Source organism: Notamacropus eugenii, chromosome 2 (genome assembly GCF_028372415.1).
Source record: "Notamacropus eugenii isolate mMacEug1 chromosome 2, mMacEug1.pri_v2, whole genome shotgun sequence".
NCBI lineage: Eukaryota > Metazoa > Chordata > Mammalia > Diprotodontia > Macropodidae > Notamacropus > Notamacropus eugenii.
The window spans coordinates 103,149,360-103,171,384 of record NC_092873.1 but is presented as its reverse complement, the minus strand read 5'-3'; the positions used below and the strand labels follow the sequence as shown (position 1 = coordinate 103,171,384).

General features: G+C 42.6%; 2 protein-coding genes across 3 annotated transcripts in view; one reads left to right on the top strand and one right to left on the bottom strand.

Moving 5' to 3' along the window:
• GUCA1A (guanylate cyclase activator 1A) overlaps window positions 1–22,025 on the bottom strand; it is a 101,402-nt gene that overhangs the window by 59,767 nt on the left and 19,610 nt on the right. Inside the window, exon 1 of one of the 2 annotated variants that reach the window (XM_072642092.1) lies at window positions 63–356. The exons of the other annotated variant lie outside the window; for it this stretch is intronic. The gene's annotated coding sequence lies outside the window, so the exon portion shown is untranslated. Of the gene's footprint in view, window positions 1–62; window positions 357–22,025 lie in introns of those variants that run through there. 2 annotated transcript variants of the gene reach the window in all.
• Window positions 1–22,025, top strand: part of C2H6orf132 (chromosome 2 C6orf132 homolog) — a 45,752-nt gene that overhangs the window by 7,504 nt on the left and 16,223 nt on the right. The window contains exon 2 of the mRNA XM_072642091.1: window positions 11,410–11,516. Within this exon, the coding sequence (XP_072498192.1) occupies window positions 11,410–11,516 (107 nt within the window). The remainder of the gene's footprint in view (window positions 1–11,409; window positions 11,517–22,025) is intronic.

The window sequence follows — 22,025 nt, the reverse complement described above, 5'->3', positions numbered from 1 at the left end:
GAGAGAGTGCCTGAGTTTGGCAGGTTCTAGGACTTCCCAGACCCAGGACAGAAGAGACTTACCCTAGATGGCAGAGCTGAGGATAGGACCCAGGAGTCCTGGCGTCTTTGTCCAATAGACCTTGCTGGTTGTCTGTGTAGCTGTTGAGATAGCTCTCTTCTAGAACATAACCTTCTTTACCATAGGGACTGGGTTTTTGTGTCTTCCCAGCTCTTAGCACAGGACCTGGTACCTAGTAAACACTTAATATATGCTTGTTGACTGGGCAGAGGAGATCTGCATTGGCCTGTCATCTGCTTCTGTTATTTTGTCTCTATAGTATCTGAGAAGGAGTTTGTTCAGAGGATTAAGATCTAGGGGATGGGATGGGGGTGAGGAGAACTAGGGAAGTGAAAATAGAAAACTCCTAAACTTAGTCTTGGGTGGGTATTGGGGGAGGAGGAGGCCCGGATGAGGAATCTTGGCCCTTGACTCAGGCCACAGGTTTTTCCTCTGTTGCTTACCTGGCTTAAAAAGGAATGTGGTGGTTACGCACCTCCTTATAGAGAGGTGAAAGACTCAGAGTGCAAAAATGAGATTTGGGGGGCAGGATATAGCAATTGTTTGGGGCTTGTTTGGTTGTTCATTTTTTTTTGGTTTTACTGTATATGTTTATAGCAAGGGTTTTGTTTTTTTTCCTTTTTCATTGGGGGGTGGGAATGGGAGGAAGAGAAGGTGGATTTTTGCTGATTAAAAAAATAAAATAATTTTTTTAATAAAGGGAATATGGTATAAGAGTGCTGAAACAGGAGTCAGAACAACTGGGTTTGGATCCCAGTTTCAGCATTTATTCTCTGTTTAACCTTGGGAAAGTCATTGGTGCTTCAGGTTCATGTGAAAAATAGGATTAATTGTAATGGCAGTCATCCTCACTGGACTGGACTGGAAAGCACTTTATATTTTTAAAAGCCATGTAAACATATTAGTGTGGTTATCGTTGTCTTTAATCATGAATTCCACTGGAGCAGCAGTGGATGACTTCTGCTCCTGGAGTCAGGAGGACCTGAGTTCAAATTTGGCCTCAGACACTTACTAGATGTATGACCCTGAGCAAGTCTCTTACCGCCCCTCTCCCCATTGCCTCAAAAAAAAAAAATACAATGAATTCTACTCTCACTCAAGTGAGATTGCTGAGCCAAGGCAGCTAGTAGGCATAGGGAATAGAGCCCTGGACCTAGACTCAGGAAGACCTGAGTTTAAATCCAACCTCAGATGCTAGCTGTGTGATAGTGGGTAAGTCTCTTACCCTCTCTTTGCCTCAGTTGCCTCAACTATAAAATAGGAATAACAACAGCACCTGCCTCACAGGATTGTTGTAAGGATCAAATGAGATAATATTTGTAATGCACTTAACATGCCTGGAATATAGTAGGTACTTCATAAATCCTGTTCCTTTTCCTTTTTCCAAAGAAACCTGTGGGGATAAGTTTCTCACATCAGTTTCCATACCATGTCCCATGTAAAGGTTTGGGGCTTTTACTAAAGTCCCTGGAAGGTCAATGTCTTAGAGTTCTTTGTGTGATTTGAGCCCTTCCAGGACCTGGGAAGAGGTCAAACAGCTGTCCCCAAATCTTCATGTGGATCCTGCCAGCTGAAGCCCCATGGATTCAGATTCTGACATGGCTTCCTTACATTTGATGAGGAGAGGAGTACTCCCATGTCTGGCACTCCATTCATTGCAGATTCCCTCCCTCCTTATTCCCTATGTGTTATTTGAAGGGCATTCCCAGTTGAGATAGCTGACTGCTGATATCAGACCCTCATCCTCTCTATCCTAACTTAGACTCAAAAGCAACTTTCAGGGTGAGGAAGGAGAAAGAAGACAAGGGAGTGTTTAATCTGATTTTCTGTTTTTAGGGTACTGCTAACTTTTACAGTACTGTGCTTTTAAGAAAAATTCAGTGAAATCTATGGTCTGATCCTCAGGAGGCTGCGCAAAGGAGGGAAGGACTGGAATGAGGAATGGCTAGGAGGGCTTTGGAGCAATCCAATACAAGCATTTTATTAGTGTCTACTATGTTCTGGGCTCAGTGCTTGCTGGGGGGTACAAAGAATAAATGACAAAGTCCCTGCCCACAAGGAGCTTACATCCTATAGAAAGCTTGTTTTCCATCCTGGGATTTCTCAGAAGTGAGCAGGGCCCAAGGGGTCACTCCTTCCATTCCTCTGCCCCTAGACAACACAGAGACTTCACTTAGCTTGCTTAGTCAGTCCTTTGGGGAGTTAACCATGCCTAATGAATGACATGCAAATTTCCAGAATTAGACAGCTGTCCCTGCTCCCCATGAATCCCTGTTTTGCATGACTGACCTGCTTCTAACCCTAGGATCAACCCTTCTGGAGGGGAGGTGTCACTAGGGGTAAGTGAGGAGGATTGGGTAACAGAGATCTCAGCCTTCAGATCCAGGAAATTACTGGATCCATGTGAATTCAGAATGAATTCCATAAATACTCCTTAAGCACCTTCTTTGAACAAGGGGCAGCCAGTGATATTGGGATGTAAAAAATAGATTAGTAAATACAATCTCATTTGAGGGGGCAAAGAGCTTGAAATTTGAGGAGTAGCAGCAGCACAGGAAGAGTTTTACTGGTAACCAGTTAGTATGCCAGAGTTGCTGAGAATTGACTCTGCTTTCCTTTACAACAAAAGGTTGCTAACTTGGGGTTTAAGGATAAATTTCGGGGTGTCCATGAACTTAGATGGGAAAAAAATACATCTTTATTTCAAAATAGTGAGATACCTTTGTAATCCTATATATTTTACTTTAGACATTGAAAAATATTATTCAGAGAAGGAGTCCATAAGACTTCACCAAAGTGTCAAAGAGCAAGGCTAAGAACCCTCGCTTTATAGCAAGGAGGGGATGGTATTCTCCTGTAGTGTCAGTTGCATCATTGTCTTGACTCCACCACATTTTGAACCTTCAAGCCATGGGATCTTACTGATCATCTTAGCCTGAGCCTCTCATTTTATCCAGAAGGAAGCTTGGGCCCAGAGAGTGGAGTAATTTCCTCATCTAAGACCATACAGCAGATTAGCAGCAGAACTAGAACTCCAGCCTAAGTCTCCTGATTCCTAGGTCAGTGCTGCTTCTAGGATCATAGGCTAAAAAATACTAAGGACTTCAGAACTTAATTAATCCCATGCCCTCATTTTGCATAAGGGGAAACTGAGTCTCAGAAAGGTTCAGAAACTTGGACAAGGTCATGTACGTAGGTAATTAGAGGCCGGATTTGGTAGGAATGGTGCTCCAGGGCTTCCCTCCCTGATCCTATGACAAGAACAGATTCTTTAGTGCCACAGCTATTTGAAGCCAACAACCCTGACCAGGGCCCCTGCTAAGGATGGGCAGCAGCCCATCTGTTTCAGGTTCTCAGGACTCTAGTTTGCAACCTGATGGGAAGCCACAAATGCAGCTGTCCTTCGTTTTCATACATTCCTGGAAAGTCCTGCATTAATTGAATATTTGGGAATTCCACTCTAGCATGTAGCCAGCTTTCAGTAAATATATGCTGAACTGGATCATGCAGTTATAGGATTTAGAGCTGGAACAGATTGTACAAACCATCTAATCCACAAACCCCTCCCCACCAGTTTTAGAGGCAGGAAGTAGCCGATCCAGGATTTGAACTGCGGTGTTCTGACTCCAAATCCATTGCTCTCCACTTGAATCAAAGTATAAAACAAACCCTATTTCAGTGCAAAACTTTTAAAAAAAGCAAACTTAATTTCTTTTTGGAAATCTGGATTTTTCAGAGATGAAGTTTACTTTAAAGAGTGTGTGTGTGTAGATATCTATATCTATATATACATATTTATACACATACATGCATTTTTATCATTTAGAAAATTAAAATGGGGTTGGGATGGAAGGTCACTAACTGCATTAATTGAGAGACCCCAAACTGTGCCTGATCAAGAATGGAATTTGTCCCATCTAAAGGTTTGCTAGGCAAACCTATAAGTAGGAATTCTGCAATTTAGTGCATCTCTAGCACCATGCAGAGCCCATTTTTGAAATAAGGTGGCATCCTACTGGCTCAGACCCTCTTGGAGTAGCTCCTAAGTCACTTTCTTGTTCCTTGTTCCTTTGTCTTCTGACACCAGGGACTGACTTAACTGCTATGTTTCTAGGGGCCACTCTGTTACTCCACTAAGCTTTGTTTTGTTTTGTTTCGTTTCCTCCTCTTGACTCTCAGCTTCTATTTCTGGTTCTTTCACTAATCAGCCCTGTGACTTTAGGTTCCCTATTCTGCGCTGTATTTCCTACGTCAGTAAAAGAGGAAAGTGAACAACTAGACTGTGGATAGTCCAGTGGATAGAGTGTCAGGCTTGGAGTCAGGAAGACACTTCTGACTTCAGACACTTATTAGCTGTATGACCCTGGGCAAATCACTTGACCCTGTTTGCCTCAGTTTCCTCATCTGTAAAAGGTGCTGGAGAAGGAAATGGCAAACCACTCCAGTATCTTTGCCAAGAGAACCCCACAAGGGGTCACAAAGAATCAGATATAACTGAAATGACTGAACAATTACTACAAAAGATGGAGTTAAACTAGATGATTGCCAAGGTGCCACCCATCTATAAAATTCCTGTGATTCTCAGAGGCAGGTCTATTTTGGAATAGATAGATAACACCTAAAACCTACCTTTTTCTTTTGTCTCTGAAACAAGTCCATTGGCTTTTAGAAGTATTCTAAGAATTTTTACTGCTAGTAGTTTTAGCGAAGCAGATGGCATAAAACTTACAAAGAAAGTAAGTCTTTGAGTTTCAAACAAGGAAGGTTAAGGTTGTCCCCATTTCCCTGGTGTTCCTTAGAATGCAAATAGAGCTAGGATTGTTTTTATCTTATCTACCAGTCTCTTCTTTCCCCTCTCTACCAAGCTCTTTTAAAAATCATAGCATTTCTGAATAAGAAGAGATCTTGGAAATCATCCCAATGTTGAGTGTTTCAAAACCCATGGCTTCTGCTGTTCAATCTCCCTTTAAACAAATTCCCATCCTAAGTCATCACCCCTATCTTTTCTCCACTCCCACCCCACCCTGCCAAACTCACCAATACATATACAGTTATCCCTTTCACATCGAGACTTTCCTCATCATGGTTTCTGTATAGTGAGGGTTGGCATGTGAAATTAAATGGGAATTTCGGGGAGTTTCATGGAAGCTGCAGATGACGTGCAAAGGTCAGCAGATGACATAGAAAAAGTTTGGAAACTCAAAAATGCATAAAAATATGTTCAGTATTATATAATATCAACATTTTATCTTTTAATACCATAATAATTAAACTTTTTCTCTAGTATGAAGGGAAAGACAAAAAGTTTTACGCAGATTTTCCATATCATGGGGGTATAGTGCCCTTAACCACCAGGATGTGGAAGGAACTACCACTCTCATACCAAGACCTTTTAGGGAAACATAAAAGGCAAGCAAAGGAACATACATTTAGAACCAGAAGGGATCCTAGACACCCTCTACTCCCATTCTTTCATTTCCAGATGAAGGATACATAAGAAGGAAGACCAGAGAGGCAAAGTAACTTGCCCAAGGTTACTCAGCTAATAAGCAAATGCAGTAGGATTTGAATCCAGTTTATCTGACTCCAAATCCAGTACTCTTTGGGTGCAAAAAGTTGGAAACTAATCTATTTTAATCTCAATTATATTCCTACTTCATGGTGGGAGAGTGATTTTAGGTTATTATTCCCTGGTGTCAGTCTCTGAAATTGTTGTTGCTGTGTGTCCTTCTCAAAGAGGACCATGACATCAAGAAGGTGATGCCATGAGTTGCAAGTGAACTGGATTTAAGTGAGGGAGGGCAGTGCAAAGTCACCCACCTCACTTTCTCCTCTGGAACCATCTGGGTGCAGTACTAAGATATAGATCAGGAATAGATAGAGTGGGAGACCTTGGCCTTTTTTAAGCTAAGGTCTTTAACAGGTCTCAGTTTGACTGAGGCAACACCCAGTCAGTGATAAGACTAGGTAAGAAATGAGACTGAGAATGGCCTCTTTTGCCTAGTCAAAAAAAAAAAAAATCAATCTGCGAAGGAAAGACCCTCAGGGTTTCTAGCCAAAACAGAAACAGTTGCTATTTACATTCACTCTGAGGCAACCAAGGCCCAAACCATGACCAAGTGGGACTTGGCCTGGGACCTATTGTTGGCCTTGAGAGCCTGAGTGATTTGAGTTTAAGGCACAGTCCTTAAGAGTCTAGCCCATAAACCCCAAGATATCTTTTTTAAAGTTTCAGTGATAGGAATATGCATTCCTTTGAGCAGAGTATCTACAGGTAAGGGTTTGATATCCTATGTGGACAGAGGGAAGGGAAGGGAAAGACGAAAGGAAGGGGGGAGGGAGGAAGGGAGAGAGAGACAGGGGAAGAGAGAGAGAAAGGGAGGGGGAGAGAGAGAGAGAGAGAGCGCAAGCGCATACGTAAGCTAACTGTGTTGCCCAACTGGCAATTCCACTTGGGTCCTAAGTGGAGCAGCTCCTACTCCTACTCATAGAGGTTGCTATTTGTCCTTCGTTCTTGATGAGCATCATGAGGTCAGGGAGATGATGCCATGACTTGCAACTGAATTGAATTTAAGTGAGGCAGAGCTGTGCAAAGTCGCCAGCCTCACTTTCTCTTCTGGAGCCATCTGGGTCTATTGGCAAGATATAGTTCAGGATAACTGAGACTCACCCTCTTTTCTTAAGTCTCTGAGGGAGATTATTTTCATCCTAGGCTCTGAATGAGGTAAAGAAAGCCCTGAACTTGAGTTCCCTAGTAAATCTAACTTGAGGAAGTATCCACACTACCAAGGTGAGCCCTGGTGGTGTGGGAACTACCTAGGGGTCAATATAGAAAGACATCCAGAACTGTTTCTGAACTAACAGTGTTTTACTTGGCCCATCCAAATATGTTTCATGCACTTCTCTGAAGGGTCAACTTTCCTCTGCTTATCAAGTCTAGTCCAAACACCTTAGCAACTCAGATCCCTCCACACTCTGACTCCAATCAATTTCCCCAGACTGGGCTCCCACTATTGCCCTGTGTGACTCCAATGTTCAAGCTGGGCCAGTCTCCTTATTCCCCTAATACTCATGGTACTTCCCTAACTTCACCGCTGAATGCTTTTGTGCCTGGAACAGCTTTTCCTCCTGCCTATCTACCTTTCCTAATCCTCCCATTCTTCAAGACCCAGCTCAGGTCCTAGGTTTCCATAAAGACCAATTAGTCTAGTTCACAGTAATGAATAAGATTATGGTCCTTTGAGATGGAAAGCATCTTAGTGATGATCTCGTCCAAAGCCTTCATTCAACAAGCATTTATGGAATGCCTCCTGTGTGTAAGGCAGTGCTCTAGGCACTAAAGAGGGAGGGGAAATATAAAGGTGAGGAAGATAACTGGATTATAAACCAGAAAACTGGAACTGTGTCTTGTCTTTGTTTCCACTTATACATAATAGCTGCTTAATAGGTAGTTTTAAGATTCTATGTTGATAGAGATATAGTTTCCAATTTCAAGATGGTTGAATACAAAGGCAGCGTGTATAATAAGGGATGAGATCTGTCCCTTCACTTCTCTAGGCCTTGGTTTATTTATCTATAAAATGAGGAGGCTAGATTTGATGATCTCCTCGGGCCTTTGTGGGGGGGCACAACTAGATGACATAGTGGATGGAGTGCCAGGCATGGCATCAGGAAGACTTATCTTCCGGAGTTCAAACTGGCTTCAGACATGTATTAGCTGTGTGACACTGGACAAGTCTGTTTGCCTCATCTGTAAAATGAGCTGAAAAAGGAAATGGCAAACCACTCCAATATCTTTGCCAAGAAAACCCCTAACCAGGTCACAAAGGGTTACAGTTGTAAAAACGACACAACAAGGTCCTTTCCTGCTCTAATTCTGTGAGTAACTTGACCTTGACTTCAAGGAATAACAGTAACTCTGTCTGTCCTCAGAGGTTCTAGAGCATTCATTGTTCCACTTCCTAGCTCTAAAAAGGAACAACCTGGTTATCTTTTCCTGGAGGTCTCCTCTCCCCAGCTATCTGGTGAGCTCCTTGAGGGCAGGGATGATGCCTCTACTTCTTAGGACCTATATCAGTGCCCCCAGTAGAATCCTTTGTATGTATCAGGCCCTCCATATATCCAGCCTAAAGACTTGCCAAGAACTATAGTGTCAGTAGCTGAGTTGGACTAGAACCCAGGTATCCAGATACATTCATCCAGGAATCTTCTCCCCTTCCCTACTCCCTCCCCAGGATGATGCCATTGACTTGACGGTGAAGTGGAGAGAACACTGGATTGTGACCTGGGTTGTGGCTATGAAATTGTCCCATAAGCCTTCCTTTAAATTTGTTTTGAAAAATAAATTTTTATTGATGTAATTTGTTTTTTTAAATCACCATTGTTTCCCCTATTATTCTCCCCATCTCTTCCCAGAGAATCATCCCATATAAAGAATCATCCTATATAACAAATAGCATTTTTGTAGAGACAAAAAAAAAAGAGGAAAGGGGTGGTGGTGGTGAAGGTACTTTCATGTACAGGAAAACAAAGTAAGAGTATGATAAAAGGGAAAAAAGATCCAGAAAAAGGGGTCTAAGGAAAATTTGAGACATAAGTAAGCTGGTGAGAGCCAGGGGAGGGGGAGGGTGTCCATTAGGGAAGCCTTCATTTTAAGAGAAGGTCAACATTAAAAGAAGCTAAGAAATCTGAAAAGGGAAGATGAGAGTGTGTTCCAGTCCGTGGTGTGAGGGTAAATGTTTAACATCTGGCTCTCCCCACCAAAAAAATAAAATATGCAAGAGATAATTTTTAAGTTTAATCCAAATTATTAGCATTCACCCGTCACTTTCTTAAGTCTAGACAATAAACAAAACAGTCAATTAAGCTATAATTTACAGCATTTGCTGGTTTCAGAGGTATAAATGCTCACAATGCGAATTTAACTATCAGCTCTCCCAAGCCAGTTTGAGCTGGCCCCAGCACTCTCCTTATTCCAAATATTGGTGGACAACTTGCATAGAGAATTTTCCTGACAGGAAAATCTAGATTGACTAAAATACTGAGGAAATAGGTTATACTGAGCAGTTGAATTTTTTTCTGTAACTGGAGATTAAACCATTTGTTTCTACCCTTATTGAGAATTGAGAGAGAGAGTTTTCTACTTTTCTTAATACTATAGGGTTAACACGTGAAATTTTGCTTTGGTGACCTTGAATCTCTCAGAGACTCGGACAATTCTCACCATTCTGAGAAAGAGCCTTGGGATGGGATTTCAGTCTAGGTTCTGCTGCTTTACTATGTGACCTTAAGCAAGTGACTCTGAACCTCAGTCTTCTCTTGGCTTGCCGGTAGTGGGAAAGTGGTCATTAGCGTCATTATAGTACAGGAAGGGTAGTACTTTGGGATACGAATACTTATGTAATATATGTGTTGGGGATAAACACATTTGCACGAAAGTAAGATTCAGATTCTAAGTAGGACAGGGTCTGGGAGGCTGGAAAGGAGGGGAGGGATCTCATCTAATCAATCCCAGCTAGAAATTCAAGCACCTGAGAAAAATACCCTTCTTGTTTTTCTCTCTCTTTAGGAGATAAGCTTTGGCTGGGAAGTTGGGGCTGGGTGTTTAGCTTTGCCCCCAGAAGGGCATTTGCAGGCCTGAGAGGGAAGACCAGATAGAGAGAGTCTAGTCCAGGAGGGACAGACAGGTTATGAGTTTCATTAGGCTATAAAATCCCTGAAAGTTGAATTGCAGGGGATCTAGGAAAATTGGCCTGGGTCAGAGCTATTATTAGGAGCACAGGGATCAGGAGTTTTGTCCCAGGCAAGGAGGATAAATGACAAAAGAGCAGGCTTCTTTCCCTGTGCTGGTCTTTCAGATAGCTAGCTCTGTGGCACAAGGTATAACCGCCACTCCCTCCTCCCCTGCTAAGCCCCTGCCTCCTTCTTTCTCTGATGCACATCCCATCCTTAGCTTTGCCTGGGGGTTGGAAAGTCAGGGATCACTGACCATGCATCAGCCTCTCTGAGAACCAAACTGCCCTCCCTACTACCACGACCCAACCAAGGTAGAGGGTTCCCATCACCACCACCACCACCCTACCCCACCACCAACAATTGAATTTGGCCCAGGGCCAGAATTTCTGGTTAAATCTCTGGCTTTGACTTCATAACTCCCTGTTTCATCTATCAAACTAGGCCATCCATCCATCAGGGAATAGAAGAGTATTATTGTGTGGTAAGAAATAATGAGAATGAGGAATTCAGAGAAATAGTTTGTATGAACTGAAACGGAGCCAGGAGGACTGTGTACACAGTAAATACAATGAAGTTAATGAAAAGACTGCTAGAAGGAAGCTGGACTCTGAGGAGCTACAGGAAAATGAATGCGACAGGCCTTCATTCTTCTTAGCAGAGAGGCAGGGTGTTGTGATCTAGATGTGTTCGAGGTATCTGGTATTTTTGTTAAACTATTTTGCCTGCTTACAAGGGAAAGTTCAATGTGTGTAAAGTGTTGGGGGTAGGAAGAGGGAATGCTCATGGTATTCCAGAAGAATCTTATACCTAGGTTTGAGTCTTCTAACACTGTATGACCCTGGGCCAGCTGTTTAACCTATCTCAGTCTCAAATCTCGTTAACAGAGGATATCAGGAACCCAAAAGGAGGCCTGGGGCTAGAGGTGGGTGTGATTGGCTCCAGCTTTGGAAGTCAAGGACCTGAGTTCAGATTTGGTCTCTGCTACTTACTACCTTTGTGGCTTTGGGCAGATCACTTCTCTGAGCCTCAGTCATCTGTAAAATGAGAGGATTGAACTAGATGACTTCTGAGTTCCCTTCCCTATTGTACATCCTACTATATACAGCCAGACACTAGGCCTAGGCAGGAGGGAAAGAAATACAAAACATAGACAATCCTTCCCTCCAAGGTTCAGATCTTGCCTCTGACTCACTATCTATATGAATAGTGAAAAGTGAGAATATCCATAGCACCTACTATGTAGGGTGGTTGTGAGTGTGAAATAATGCATGTAAAACTCTTTGTAAATAAGAGCTGTTGTTATTATTCAAAACAAAAGCCATCAGTAAGATATTTTTTTTAATGTTTTAAGAGAAAAGCAACTGGGCCAGAACAGCTTCACCCAACCCTGCGGATTCATTAAAAAGAGTGGTATGCACATCTATCCTCTTTTCTTACCCTCTCAAGCCTGTTATGTAGGATGAGATAATACTGTATGAGTCAAATCAGGATCTACCTCTGGACTTTTATTTGGCCAGGAAGGATTTGGAAATTTAGTGGGGTCATATCTAATGGGGGTGTCCAGAAGTCTTTGATCCTCTAGCTCATCGTCTCCCTCTCCTTTATCTTCTCCAGATGGAATTTATTATGGAGACAATCAATTTAACACCGTGAGTGAGTCAGGAACTGCCACCCTCAAACCTCGGCCAAGAGTCCGCCCCCTGTTAACCTTCTTACCCCTGGTGAGTATGGATTTCTAGCATGCTGAAGTGTGGGTTGGCAGAGGGAGGTACCAGGCCTGCCTGCCTGAGGCTGAGCGGATGGGAGCCACGTGGCTGCTATGGTAGGCCCCTCCTCCCCTTCACTCATGTGAGGTCTTTTTTGTCCTTGGAGCCATTACCAGAGAAGGACAGCAATCACTAACCATGAAGAAGTTGGCAACTGGCTACCTGGGCTTCAGGGTGAAGTCAACATACATTTGTTAAGCACCTACTACATGCTGGATGGCAGAATGAATAGAATGCTGGGCCTGGAGTCAAGAAGACTCATCTTCTTGAGTTCAAATCTGGCCCCAGAAACTTATTATCTGTGTGACCTTGGGCAAGTCACTTTACCCTATTTACTTTCATTCTTCATCTGTAAAATGAGCTGGAGAAGGAAATGGCAAACCACTCCAGTATTTCTGCCAAGAAAATCCCAAATGGGGTCACAAAGAGTCAGACATGACTGAAAAAGACTTAACAACAACCAAAAAAATGTGCCAAGCACTGGGCGAAGCTCCAAGGACACAAAGAAAGGCAAAAACAAAACAAAGCAAAAATCTTATGGTGTTGAGACAAGTTTGAGGGAGGATGGAGGGAGAGTTTGACATGTGCACAGGAGATGGGGATAGTGGGAACGTTGAACACCATGGTGGAAAAAGGATATTTTATGAGCTTGGGTTTACATTAAATCAATCACTTCTGGAGATTAGAGAGGCTTTCTTATTTCATTTTTCCTTCTTTCAGCATATCTAAAAGATACACTTTATCCTTATTTCTTCACTGTGGTACTGCTCCCCCCATCCCCAGCCAAAAACAATCACCACTGGATTATATCTATTTCAGTTTCCAAACTGAAGTCCCACCTCTTTTCTCTTGAATTTTTCCCATGTGCATATATCTATACCTACATCTATATAGATATGGGTGAAGCTATATATATGTATATACACATATACACATGCATGTACATGCATGTGCACATATGCATATGTGTGCATGTGTTGTGTGTGCTGTTTATATGCACGTGTGTGCATACATGTATATGCGTGTGTACATGTGCATGTATATGTACGTGTGTGTGTGCCTATCTATACATAGATATATCTTGTCTCTCCTCCTACATATACTCTTAAGTTCTTAGAGGGCAGAAACTGTGCCTTATTTTTCCCCCCATTTTGGATGACTGTCAGTCAGTAAGCACTTATTAAGTGCCTACTATGTGCCAGGCACTGTACCAAGAGCTGGGGATTCAAAGAGAGGCAAAGACAGTCCCTGCCCTTAAGAAGCTCACCACCTAATGAGAGAAACAACATGCAAAAAAAATGTATAAACAAGCTCTGTACAGGATGAATAGGAAATAGCAGAGGGATAGCACTAGAATTAAGAGGGATTAGGTAAGGTTTCCTATAAAAAGTGGGATTTTTAGCTGGGAAATGAAGGAAGCTAGAGAAGCCATGAGGAGATGGAGAGAGGGCAATCCAAGCAAGGGGGGCAGCCAGAGAAGTTGCTCAGAGCTAGAGAAAAAGGGTGGCTTGTGAAGGCATTCGGATTTTTGGTGGGAAGGAGAATTGATTTTTTTGCCTCCCTGAGGGTGGTGGTCACTTCCCAGGGTGGATCAGATCCTTCAAGATATATTGACTACCAGTATTGATCCTGAAAGATTTGGGAGACAGCTGGCTCCTGCTTTCCCAACTCAACCATCCATTTGGGTCTAACCCAACTCAGTGGTTGTATGTAGTTGATGGGTGACTCATTCTTGTGAAGCTATAGACAGGATTCCAGCAGAGAATAGTGCTTAGCCTAGTTTGCAGGTCAGATTTAGAGTCCCAAAGCGCTGACTCCTTACTGGAAAAAAAAATGCTTCTTTAAGGCTCTGCCCATTGCTGGGAGACTGAATTCTCCTTAAGGATGTGCACCATGAGCAAATTCTTCTGTGCACCCATCCCATATTCTCCTCCCAAATTTTTGCCCAGGTGACATATCTGATCACTATACTATACATCAAGGGTCCTTTTGAAGGGTCACAAATAATGCAGGAGAGGAAAAGAATAAAGAAGGTGTTAGAGCACTGACTTTGGAGTCAAAGGATCTGAGTTCAAACACTGCCTCTGACAAGACCCATATGATCTTGGGAAACTCAACCTCTCAAAGGAACAGTTTCTCCATCTGTAAAAATGACAGGATTGGAAACTCAACCTCTCAAAGGAACAGTTTCTCCATCTGTAAAAATGACAGGATTGGACTGGAGGGCCTCTGAAGTCCCTTCTGCCTCTGGATCTATGATCCTGTGTGTAATATAGGAGGAATGTTCACTGTCAGCCCTAATCTCATAGTGATAAAGGAAATATATGGAAGGACTATATATAAACTTTAGGAGTTGTTTTTTTTCTAAGCAGCTTTTAAGAGCATCTTTTTCCTCCGCTTTGTGACTCCCTGCTCAGCTATGTGGTTCCCTAAGCAGTGAAAACCCATCATGTCTTTCCCTATGCACAGATCCAATATACCCTAAGGAGACTTCTGCTCTCTGGATTACAGAGGGACCCTGAGTCAAACTGAGGGGTTTGGACTAGATGAACTTTGCTTTCCTTATCAAATTCCTTCTTCTCATCACCCTACCCAAGCAATGGGGCAATGAGGAGGGCAGCTACACATACACACACACACACACACACACACAGAGACACACACACAGACACACACACACACACACACACACACACACACACACACACACACACACACACACACACACACACACACACCCCTGTCAAGTCATGTTAGTCTTCTTTCATTGCCCTGGGCTGGGGGCGGGTACAGTAACTGGATTGATGCCCAGGGCCCTGCCTACTTGCTCACTTGGAAGTTGACACCAAGTTGTCAGTGCCAGTTTTGCAGCATGGTTCTCACACTCACTAGAAACCTCCTCAAGGCTTCTCTGGCATGGGGTGGGAGGGTAGAAGAAAAGAAGGGGCCACATACAGGGAATAAAAGGAGGGAAAAGGGGCAGAGTTGCTATCAAGAACATTTGGGATGATTGGTACGTTGGAGCAGGTGGAAAGAGAAGTCTCTTTCACTGGGGACTGTCCCTTTTCCCTCTTCTGGATACCTCCTCCAGCTTTAGAGCAACCCTCTTTCTGACAATGAGGAGAAAGAGGGCAGAATGAGCTTTGGAGAAAGGATGAGCCTGGCAATAGGGAGAAGAGGATGGGAACCAGCCATCTTTCCCCTTTCCCCTAAAGTTTTGGGTTTTTTTTTTCCATTTGAAGTGAGAACAGGAGGAGAAAGAACCATGATGCCAAGAGCAGCCGTGGAAAACTTGTTCCTCAACGAGCCACTTAGAAGATCTGTGTTAAGTTAGAGATATTTTAGCAACTGAGATGGTTCTGAGAGCAGCAGCTAGATGGCACAGTGAATAGAATGTCAGGGGTCAGGAAGACTCATCTTCCTGATTTCATATCTGACCCAGACACTTAATAGCTGTGGAACCTGGGGCAAGTCACTTAACCCTGTTTGCCTCAGTTTCCTTATCTGTAAAATGAGCTAGAGAAGGAAATGGCAAACCATTCCAATATCTTTGCTAAGAATACCCCAAATGGGGTAACAAGGCAAGGAAAAATCTAAGTTCAAATGTTGTCTCAGATAGTTCCTGCCTATGTGACCCTGGGAAAGGTCATGTAACCTTGTCTACCCCAGTTTCCTTATCTGTAAAATGATCCAGAGAAGGAAATGGCAAAATACTCCAGTGTCTTTGCCAAGAAAATCCCAAATGAGATCACAAAGAGTTGGATATGACTGAAATGATTGAACAGCAATAAAAATTGTTCTGAGAACTCCTCTGTAGGTCAAAACTGTATGACCTTGGGCAAGTCACTTCTCTCTGAGTTTCATTTTCCTCATCTGTACAAGGGTCATAAGACTCTCCAGCTGTAAGTCTATGATCCTATGAACTTCAGGGTAAGAAGCCTAGAATTCATTGTACCTTATTATACCCCACCCTCCAATTTGGAGCTTCCTGGTAAAAACAGAGGAAATGTTACTGGGATTGAACTAACAAATTGGAGGTCAATGTGTACTTTTCCCTATCAGGGGCTCCCTCTTGACTTCTCCAGATCCAGATCAAACCATCCCCGTATAGTCAGGGAATTAAACATTTAATAGCAATGTGATATAAGGAACTGGCCAGACAGGTCCTCAGTGCCTGGGGCAGTGAGAGCACTTCAGTCACCCCACCCTCTCTGAGTCAGGCTGGATAATAGTTGGGGGGGGGGGAGGTGTTCTGGGCTGTGCCCTGAAGGTGTCACTCTGATCACCCCATCTACCCTCTGGACCATTATCTCTGCTTGATGGCCACAGGAATGGGGAGACCAAAATTAGATGGAGCCCCACCGCACTCAGCTATTTCTTTTCTTAATGGATTTTTATTCAGTCTTTTGTTTCTCACATCATTTAGATTTTCCCTAGAGCCATCTCTTATATAACGAAGAATTTTTACAGAGAAGAAAAGGAAGTAGAGGAAGAAGAAGAAAAAAAATTAGCAAAACCTATCAATCTACCCAAAAGATCTGATGTCATTTGCAATGTTCTACCACCATCTCCATTCCCCACCAACATCACTTTGCCCCCACCTTCTGTGGAGGAGTGGGAGGAGATATCTTATATTTCTCATTTGAGATTAAGCTTACTTCATATATAGAGCTTACTCAGGCTGTGTTGGAGTTTGGGTAGAGGAGATGAGTGGAAATCTTGATTTTAGCTAGGAATGTAGCTGATATGATCTGGTATGAGAGAAGAGTGAGGGAACTCTAGGGTAAGGCACTACTTTTGCTGGGAGGGAGTGATCTACTCCTGAGCCCACCTTCCTACATAGCTGTTTCCTGGAGTTCTGGCTGTACAAGAGAGAAATCATATCCAGAGTTATACTGGTAAATCTTTAACAACCAATTCTTTGAGTGGAAAAAGTTAACATAACACACTTTTAAGTTTAATTTGTATTTTAACATATTCTCCATCACTTACTTAAGTCTAAACAAGCAGGGAAACAAATTAATTTTTAGTCTTTGCTGGTTTCAGAGGTATACATATTCACACTAAAAATTTAGCGATTGATTCTTTTCTGGCTCCAGCACATCCTTGGTTATATCCCACTATTGATTTTCTAAACAGCCTGGTTGCTCCTCTTTCCTCTATCTAGTAGCCACTGGAGAAAAAAGACATGGAGAGAAGATGGAAATTAGAATCCTCTAGTGAATAGAAAAATGAGGAAAGGAGGCGATCAGTAATTTGGAAGTGAGTTGAGGTAAAGGGGTGTATCTCTTAAACAAATGTAGCTGATTAAAGTAGAGATTGCAATCATAATCTCAGACAAAGCAACAATAAAAAATCAACTGCAAAAGAGAGAAAAAGGAAACTGCATTTTGTTTAAAGGCACCATAGACAGTGAATTAATATCAGTACTTAAGTAGGCACTGAATGGTATAGCATTTAAATACTTAAAGGAAAAGTTCATTGAATTACAGAAGAAATTGATATTAAAACTATAAAAGTAAGGGGCCTCAATGTTACCCCTCTCAGAGCTAGACAAATCTAACCAAAATAATATAAGGAAGAAAAGTTAAGGACTCAGATAGAATTTGAGAAAAGTCAGATGTACTAGGCCTGTGGAGGTTATTACTGAATGGGAACAGAAAGTAGTATACTTCTTTCTCACCTTTATAAAAATTAGCTGCATACTAGGGCATTAAAAAAAATACATAAATGTGCAGGAAAGCAAAATTCCTGAATTACCAGCAGAGATGCTATTTGGCATAGCGAAGGGCATCTGCCCTTCATTTGTTCTCCATGGACCCTGGCCTTTTTTATTCTGCCCCCTTCTCCAGTTTGGTATCACCATCCCTAACCAGGCAGTACTGATCCAGACTGGAAAAATTATGATTTTCTTTTTCACCCAGTAGTGATGAAAAGCTTTACAATCAGTGTTGGGTTTGGGGGAAGAGTAGGGAGGTACTCTGATATCTGTGGCCTTCACTTGAGCAGCTAGGAGGTATAGCAGAGAGAGTGCTGGGCCTAGAGTCAGGAATACCTGAGTTCAAATCCAGACTCACTAACTGTGTCACTCTGGGCAAGTAAGTTAACTTCTGTCTGCCTCCATTTCCTTAACGGTAAAATTATAAAATAATAGCACCTAATTCTGAGAGTTGTTGTGGGGATCAAATGAGATAATATTTTTAAAGTACTTAGCGTAATGCTGGTATACAGTAGCCACTTAATAAATGCTTCATTCCTTCCCTTTCTCCATCTTGAGATGGCAGCCAGGTGGTGCAGTGGATAGAGTACCAGTGCAGGATTCAGGAGGACCTGAGTTCAAATCTCACCTCAGTCACTTGACACTCACTAGCTGTGTGACCTTGGGCAAGTCACTTAACCCCAATTTCCTCATCCTGGGTCATTTCCAGTCATCCTGATGAATATCTGGTCACTGGATTCAGATGGCTCTGGAGGAGAAATGGGCCTGGTGACCTGCACAGCCCTCCCTCACTCAAAACAAAGTCAAGTGCAAGTCATGTCATTATTTCTCTGATGACGTCTTCTTCAGCAACAGACATACACACCTTCTTGGGATAAATCTCTTCCCAAGTCAAATGAATTATGCCAAGGGATAGGGATGGGAATTTTTCAATTTAAGACTCTTTCCCTTATGTTCCTCCACCTCCCAGGCCAGTGTAGACAAGTTGTTCCTCCCTCTGAAGCCTGGATGGGTGGCACAGGGCAAGGTAGCCAAGGGTGTGGGATCTGGTGGAAAGAGCAACTGTGGCTGTGATGTCCAGCCAAGCCTTTACCTACCAACCAGTCTCTGAGCCTGAATGACCAGGGCTTGGCTGGGTAAGGAATTCTAAGAATGAAGATCTATGTGTATGTAACACCAAGCCCTGGGTGTGGGGAGAGGGTATCCAAGAACAAAGAGCTTTGTGAGTGTCTAAAGCAATGCATGGCTCAGGAACAGAGATGAGGAAGCCTGGCTCACTCAGTGGAAAGAGGCCTGTGTCTTCCCTCTCTCTAGGGCAAGGTTTCTTAAACTGGGGTCCATAAACTTGTTTCTAATATCTCTGAGAAGGAATCCGTAGGCTAGGGACATAAAAAGACAATGGTATGAATTCTCAGCCTTTAGGGGCAGTGTGGTTGAGTTAACAACATTTATTAAGCGCTTAGTACCTATCAGGCCCTATACTAAGCACTTGAGATACAAAGAAAGGAAAAAAGTAGTCCCTGTACAAAAGGAGCTCTCATTCTAATAGGACACACAAAATGCAAACAGCTACGTAAGTCATACAAGCTCTGTGGAAGGTAAATTGGAGGTAATCTCAAAGGGAAGGCATGAGCATTGAGAGATCCCTAGAAAGGCTGATTGCAGAAGGTAGGATTTTAGCTGAGATCTGAAGGAATCCAGAAGAACATTCCAGACATGAGGGACAGCCAATGAGAAGTAGGAAGTAAAGAGGTGGAGAGTCAGATGCAAGGAACAGCAAGTGAAATCTATTAAAAAGGGCTCTGCGTTTGGATTTGAAGAACTTGGGTTCAATCCTGGCCCTTAGGAAAATCACTTGTATTCTCCTCTATAAATGAAGGCATGGCATTGGCTTTGTTTCCAAAGTCTATGAGGAGTGGGAATCCATCAGTTTTCATGGGTTCACTTATTTTTCTGCAAATAACAATAGATAGCATTTTTATAGCATTTTAGGGTATACATTAGACAATTAGTCACTTTGTGACCCCATTTGGGATTTTCTTGGCAAGGATACTGGAGTGGTTTTCCATTTCCTTCTCCAGCTCCTTTTACAGATGAGGAAACTGAGGCAAATGGGGTTAAGTGACTTGTCCAGAATCACACAGCTAGTGAGTGTCTAAGGCTGGATTTGAAACTCAGAAAGAGGAGCCTTCCTGATGCCAAGCTCTATCCATTGTGGCTCCTAGCTGCCCTAAAGCATAGGACCAGGAATCAGGAAGACTGATGAAGAGTCAGACATGACTGAAACGACCAAACAACAATAATAAAAAGGTTTGCAAACCACTTTGCAAATATTTCATTTTATCTTCACAACTTCTCTGATGGGTTGTTGTTGTTTAGTTGTTTGTCTTGTCCAACTCTTTGTGACCCCATTTGGGGTTTTCTTGGCAAAGATACTGGAATAGTTTGCTATTTCCTTCTCTAGGTCATTTTACAGATAAGGAAACTGAGGCAAACAAATTAAGTGACTTGCCCAAGGTCACACAGCTAGTAAGTGAAGCTGGATTTGAACTCAGGTCTTCCCAATTTTCAGTCCAGTGCTCTGCTCTGCTGTTCCTCCTTGCTGTCTGATGAATTCAAAATCTACATTTCCATCCCTAATCTTCCCCCTAAACTCTGATTCCATATTGACAGCTTCTTGCTGGACCTCTGCTTCGATGTCTCATAGACATCCCAGACTCTTTATGTACATTTCTTCCCCCTCCAAAACTCCCAGTTTATTTTGTGGCACCACCATCCTTCTCGTTGTCCAGGTTTACAATCTTCATCAGGCTTGTCTCTTCCCCATCCCTCACAGCATCTCTCCATCCAACCAGGGATCAAGGATAATAAATTCCTACTCTACAAATCTCTTTCATATGTAAATGTATATATGTGTATATATGTGTATGTGTATGTATTACATATACACATGTGTGTATATATACATGCATATACATATATGGACATGCATATGTATTTCCTCCAATTCCATGTTAAAACAATTGTTAACGTTTTTATTTTAAGTTTTAAATTCCAAAATCTGTCCCTTCCTCCTTCCTTCCCTTCTTCCCTCCCTGATAGAGTAAACAATCCAATACAGGTTATACATACAACATCTCTGTAATCTGTTCCCTTCTTTCCCCTTCCCCAGCCACCAGTCATTATCTATTGCCTGGTCTATTTCAGTGGCTTCCTAATTGATCTTCCAGCCTCCAGTCTCTGGCATCTCTAATCCAGCCTCCCACGTAGCTGCCACTTCCTAAAGCAGATCTCTGACCATATCTTTCCTCTGCTACAAACTTTCAGACTAAACTCTTGCCTCCTGTATAAAAGGCAAGCTCCTCCGTGTAACATTTAAAGCTCTTTATGGTCAGCCTATGGATAGAATGTCAGCCCCAGAATCAGAAGGGCCAGGGTTCAAATCTCCTTCCTTATAGTCCTCTCTTAGAATCACTAGCTTCCTTCAAGGCCCAGTCCTTTCCTAACCCTCCCAGTTAGCATTCTCTACCTCCAAAGTTATCATGCCTTTACTTATCTGTGTTAAGTGTTGAATATGTTTTGTAGAACGTGAGCTTCTTGGGGGCAGAAGATATTTCTAATTTTGTCTTTATATCTCTTGCACCTAGCAGATCACCTTGCATAATCAAATACTTGTAAAACTGAAATTGGAAGAGAAGAAGAAAAGGCGTCTGTAGCTAGGGCATGAGTAGGTGGGTAGGGGGAGTTTAGGGGCAGGTAAACTCTGGATTTCAACTCTGACCTGGAACTTCCAGGGAGAAAAAATGAACCTCATCACTTAAGTCATTTAGAAAAGTAAGGAATGCTTCTAAACAGAGGGAATATAAGGAGATTCCTGATGGATTCACCCTAAAAGCTTCTTTCATTCCCTTCAAGAAACTGAGCCAAATTTAAAAAAAAAAATTTAAAAATTAAAAAAAAAAAGAATCTAAGCCAAAGTGCAGAGTATCTGGGGGCTCATTACATTGTCTCCACCTGAGCCCAACCCCATGCTTCAGGGCTAATAACTTCATTGCTTTCTACATTAGTTGTACCCTATATTCTAAGAGGGGATTTTAAGAGCTGGGATAGGCAGACTGTAAGGCCTGATGACATGTATGAGGTTGTATGATTCCCCACCTACACCCCATGAATGGACCATGGCCTCTTTGGCCAATCACAATGCCACTGGTGGTAGTGGTGGTGGTGGGATGTTTGTCCTTTGTTCTCAAAGAAGACCATGACCATGGGAAAGTGATGTCATGACTTGCAAGTGAATTGGATTTAAGTGAGGCAGGGCTGTGCAAAGTCACCAGCCTCACTTTCTCCTCTGGAGCCTCCTGGTCCAGTAGCAAGATACAGATCAGAGTGACTGGAGATGGCCTGGATGCCACAATCTCACTTGGGTGGTCCAGTGGAATAAACCCTGGACCTGGTACTTCATCAGTACTTCTGACTCTGGTCTGTGATCTATGGGAAGCGACCTCTAATGTTTACTTTCTTTGTGACCTTAAGAAAAATCACCTAATTTCCCTGCACCTCAGTTTCCTCATTTGTAAAAGTGAGGGGGTTGGACTATTTGGCCTCAGGGGTTCTTTTAGTCTGCTTCGTTGGTGCTATGCTCCTTCTCAGGACTTTAACTCCATCTACAAAATGTGGATGTTGGATGGTATACTTTCTGGTGATCCTTCTGACTCTAGAGCTAGAGGGGACCTCAGAGATGAGTA